Source organism: Aplysia californica, unplaced genomic scaffold, assembly GCF_000002075.1.
Source record: "Aplysia californica isolate F4 #8 unplaced genomic scaffold, AplCal3.0 scaffold00144, whole genome shotgun sequence".
In the NCBI taxonomy this organism is placed as follows: Eukaryota; Metazoa; Mollusca; class Gastropoda; order Aplysiida; family Aplysiidae; genus Aplysia; species Aplysia californica.
Window position 1 is genome coordinate 1,435,497 of NW_004797414.1, and position 4,861 is coordinate 1,440,357.

Genomic DNA, 4,861 nt, shown 5'->3' on the forward strand with positions numbered 1-4,861 from the left:
TACTAAGACAAAAAAAATTTTTTTTAAAAGACGACAAGAGCCCCCCCGAGGCGCACCTGTTACTGGTCGCTGGACCAAAGTAGTCCTTGAAGGCTTCGAAGTCTGTGATAGCTTTCTCCGTCAGACCGGAGACAAAGATGTTGTGACTGGCATCCTCTCTGATGGGCAGGTCTGTGCTGCCCGAGACCAGTAAGTCTTTCACCTGGGAGGAGGATATTGAAACAGAATCGATTAGCTTTTTAGTAAGATTTTACGGCGTTCGCAACTGCATAAGGTCATTTGAGCGCCAAGGGGTGGATGTCAACAGAGAAGTCCTTACAGGGAATCAGGCTTACTCTGCTCCCCTCTCTTTGTTTAAGTAGAGGTTTTATGGCACTCGCAACTGCATAAGGTCATATGAGCACCAAGGGGTGGATTTCAACAAAGAAGTCCTTACAGGGAATCAGACTTACTCTGCTCACCTCTCTAGCCTCAACAGCACAAAGTCTGCTTCGACTATCAAGCCATCCCCAGCAGTTCACAGGAGAGTGACAAACATACAAAAGAAGATGAGCAAAAAGGACGATAGTGAGGATGAGGACAGAAAAGGCAGCAGTTCCCCCTATGTTGTTCCGGTACAGTATGAGCATGACATTGATAAATCAGCCCATTTACAATTCTACTGTGCATAAGAACGTGTTAGTATCCCCCCTTTGGGAATGGCCTAAAGACAACTTCAGTCAGTAGCACTGCCCTGGGGGGGGGGGGTTGAGAGGTGGGGGGACGGGGACAGAATTGATGTCTTGTGACTGCACAATTAAAAAATCGACAGAGCAGCCAAATTTGTACATTTTCATTAAATTGATGCCATTTTCTTCTTCAAGCTTAACATGACTTTTATCAGTCCATACTAATACAGTAAACAAACTTAACCTATAAATTTCACATATATATATATATTTCCACTGGGCCAAAATCCAAGAAGTAACTAATTCATCTTGCCAGCACACCTCACAATTAAAGAAAAAAATTATAACTCTTCTCAGCAACTACACGCACACGGTCTTCATGACTGACAAATGTGTAAAGCCAACATAACATTCGTTACTTTCGATGGACACCACAGACAACAAACCCTTTCCTCATAGAAGCGTTACTTCCGATGGACACCACAGACAACAAACCCTTTCCTCATAGAAGCGTTACTTTCGATGGACACCACAGACAACAAACCCTTTCCTCATAGAAGCGTTACTTTCGATGGACACCACAGACAACAAACCCTTTCCTCATAGAAGCGTTACTTCCGATGGACACCACAGACGACAAACATTTTCCTTGTTACTTTCGATGGAAACCACAGATGACAAACCTTTTCCTCGTTACTTTCAATGGATACACAGACGACAAACCGTATCCTCATAGATACGATTCTTTCGCTATACGCGACAGAGGACAAACCTTTTCGTTGTAAATCTCCAGGTAGGAAAAAGTCACCGAGTGCTGAGGCGGGGGCAGACTCTGAACCGCGGCTGTCTCCACTTCCTCCGAGATCATGCTGAAAAGTGACTTGACTGTGCGGGGAATGATGCCGGGGTCCCGCAGTACACCCAGCATTGTGTGCGTCTTGCCTGGAATCAAACAAACAAACAACATTTGAATTCCCGTAATCACAAAAAAACCCCAGTTAAATATGATCAACATGAAACCACCGCACACAAAAAATAAGTACAGTTAAACTCTGTGATAATAAGGACTTTACGGGCCCCAAAAATTTCTTCATGTTAAGAAAGAAAAATTGAGAGCTTCAATATTTTTTAAACCATACATATATCGTAATAAAAAGGGTTACTTTACCCCCCCTTCTAGATTGATAACAACAACAACCTGGATCGATAACAACCCTCCACCCGCAAAAAAAAAAAAAAAAAAAAAAAGAAAAAAAGCGCACTCCAGCCTGGAACAGCAAAGAGTATTTCGCGCCTCACTTACCTGCCCCCGTAGGGCCGTAGGCAAAGACGGACACATTCTGTCCCTGGAAGGCGTTTTTCAAGAGCGGTTCCACACACTCGGTGAAAACAATTTGTTGCGAAGCTGTTTCATGGTACACGGAGCTAAATCTGTCAAAAGACATGATTGCAACAAAAAATGATGACATAAGTTTACAAAATAAGTACACAGTCAAAATTGCCCAAGACAGCCATATTTTGTCGAGAAGTAAAGGCGGGATTGTCTTTGACGGGTAGACATCTTAAACAATCATCAATGAATCAATTTGACGGGTAGACATCTTAAACAATCATCAATGAATCAATTTGACGGGTAGACATCTTAAACAATCTTCAATGAATCAATTTGACGGGTAGACATCTTAAACAATCATCAATGAATCAATTTGACGGGTAGACATCTTAAACAATCTTCAATGAATCAATTTGACGGGTAGACATCTTAAACAATCATCAATGAAACAATTTGACGGGTAGACATCTTAAACAATCATCAATGAATCAATTTGACGGGTAGACATCTTAAACAATCATCAATGAATCAATTTGACGGGTAGACATCTTAAACAATCATCAATGAATCAATTTGACGGGTAGACATCTTAAACAATCATCAATGAATCAATTTGACGGGTAGACATCTTAAACAATCATCAATGAATCAATTTGACGGGTAGACATCTTAAACAATCATCAATGAATCAATTTGACGGGTAGACATCTTAAACAAACATCAATGAATCAATTTGACGGGTAGACATCTTAAACAATCATCAATGAATCAATTTCCATTTATTTTTTTAGCGGAACGAGAAGAAGTGGAAGGTGGTCATTTGTCATTTGTACAAAAGAGTTTAATCTTAGCCTTGGTTAGAGCAGATTTGACCGTAAGTTTACAAACGGAACACTAAAAGGGATGAGAGTACGCCCGTAATGATAATGCGGAAAAATATAAGTAATCTACTGAAATTAAATGAATCCATCATGCTTCCCTTACTCAATGGCAATATAAAACAATCAATTCAACTTTTGAACTAACCAAAAGAAATGTCTTGAGCAACATCATAAAATCCACAATGGTGCATTTTCAAAATTGAAAATATACTCATATATGTCTGATGATTGCATGCGAAAACTAAAATTCTAAAGAATTAAAGCATTTGAAACTCGACATTAAAAATGAAATGTGTCTATTTTAATATTCCACCCAAAAGCAATTACACCAGTACAAGAGAATTTAAGAGAGTGAGTAGATATCTTACCTCGACCAGAGAGGCTAGAGTAAGTAATATAATGAGTTGAAAACAATATCCATAATTGCCAAGCGTCTGAAAAAACGCCACACATAAAACCAAAGCCCCCCCCCGGCTGACTTACTCGTACTGCAAGTTCTCCTCCTTGTTTCTGTGGTTGACAATCTGTATTGTATTCCCCCCAGCTGTCACGCACGTATTCACATTGTCTTTGAGGGTAGGGCGCACCCGCACCACCACTTTCACTTTGGTCTGAGGGGTCCTTTTCTCCATAGAGATGTAAGTTTGAGATCCGTTCCAAGGCTGATGGTGACAGAAGAAAAAAACAAGAAACATAAAATCAAATTGTCATATCAAAATCACAGAAACTTAGCTAAGTTTCCAGAAAGCTGACATGAGGCTTTTAGATCCAATTTATATCAACGCAAAGAAACAGTTAGTTACCATTCATCATACTACACTTCAACTCCATTCAACTATAATATTTTCCAGTTAAGCAATCACAACATCTAGCACATTCCAACTTGATGCTATGCAATGATTATAAAATACAGGTCAGCCATCCTTAAAAATATTTTTTTATTTTTCTGAGATGTAGGAGTTTTTACACCCCCATTGACACAATTTAGACCATTTAAATTAATGATGCAAATTCCGACCCTGCCTGTTAGATAGGGCCAACCCACGCGGAGAGGGCTAACACTCCAACAGAAAGACTGCGAAACTTGAAAATTTATTTCTACTCAGGAATTGAACTGCGTGCAAAAGTGGAACACCTTCCCACTACACCACAAACCCCCATCCTTCATTTAAAAAGTGAACATATCACTAGAGGATGTCATTCTTTTTCACCCCTGATTGTGAAACCTGTAAGATTTAACACTTTGCCCTATGGGACACCGATTGGCAGCGGTAAAAAACGTCTTGTCCCCATGGGACACCAATCGGCCCCAGTATAAATAGTAACAAAAATATAGTTGTAAATTAAATTTAAAATCTCATTTTAGAATGCACACTTGTTAAAGTCATAATTTTCTTTCTGAGTGGTTTGTGCAGCCTTTGAGCGCAAAAATCAGTCCTGTTCAATTTTAGTTTTAACAACAATGTGCTGAAACTTTCTCTATTGAGAGGGCATTTTTTTCCAAGATACAGGTACAGTACTGACGTAGCCCATCTGCATCCTGGTATATATGGGGACAAAGGTTGTGTGCCCTGCGCACTGGATGGGTGGAAAGGCAGGTGTCTTGAAAATAAAAACATACATGATGATCCTTGCCAGGATGAGTTTGAAAACATTTCAGAAAAAAATGTATTTGGAATAAGGAAGAGGCTAGCCATACTTAATGACGGCTAGACTGTTAGGCCTTAAGTACGGCTAGACTGCTTGGCAAGCCCTTCTTATATGATGGCCAGACTGACAACAAAAAAATATGCCTACTGAATTGTAAATTTTATTCATTTTTAGTTCGCAGTACCTAAAGTATATTTGTATTTGAGACAAAACCAGGTGCCTTACTAACAGTGCATGTTTAAACCTGAATAATTACCAATGAGACTTGTTTTTAATCATGTTATAGCATAGAGGCCCTTTTTAAGATAAGTACGGCTAGACTGCTTGGC

The 4,861-nt window shown here is 39.5% G+C and overlaps 1 protein-coding gene across 1 annotated transcript in view; it reads right to left on the reverse strand.

Annotated features, from left to right (window-relative positions):
• LOC101851404 (kinesin-like protein KIF22) overlaps positions 1–4,861 on the reverse strand; it is a gene marked incomplete at its 3' end in the record, with an annotated part of 19,489 nt that overhangs the window by 12,041 nt on the left and 2,587 nt on the right. Inside the window, 4 exon segments of the mRNA XM_013081754.2 lie at positions 57–202; positions 1,441–1,610; positions 1,972–2,099; positions 3,366–3,544. Coding sequence (XP_012937208.1) covers positions 57–202; positions 1,441–1,610; positions 1,972–2,099; positions 3,366–3,514 — 593 coding nt within the window.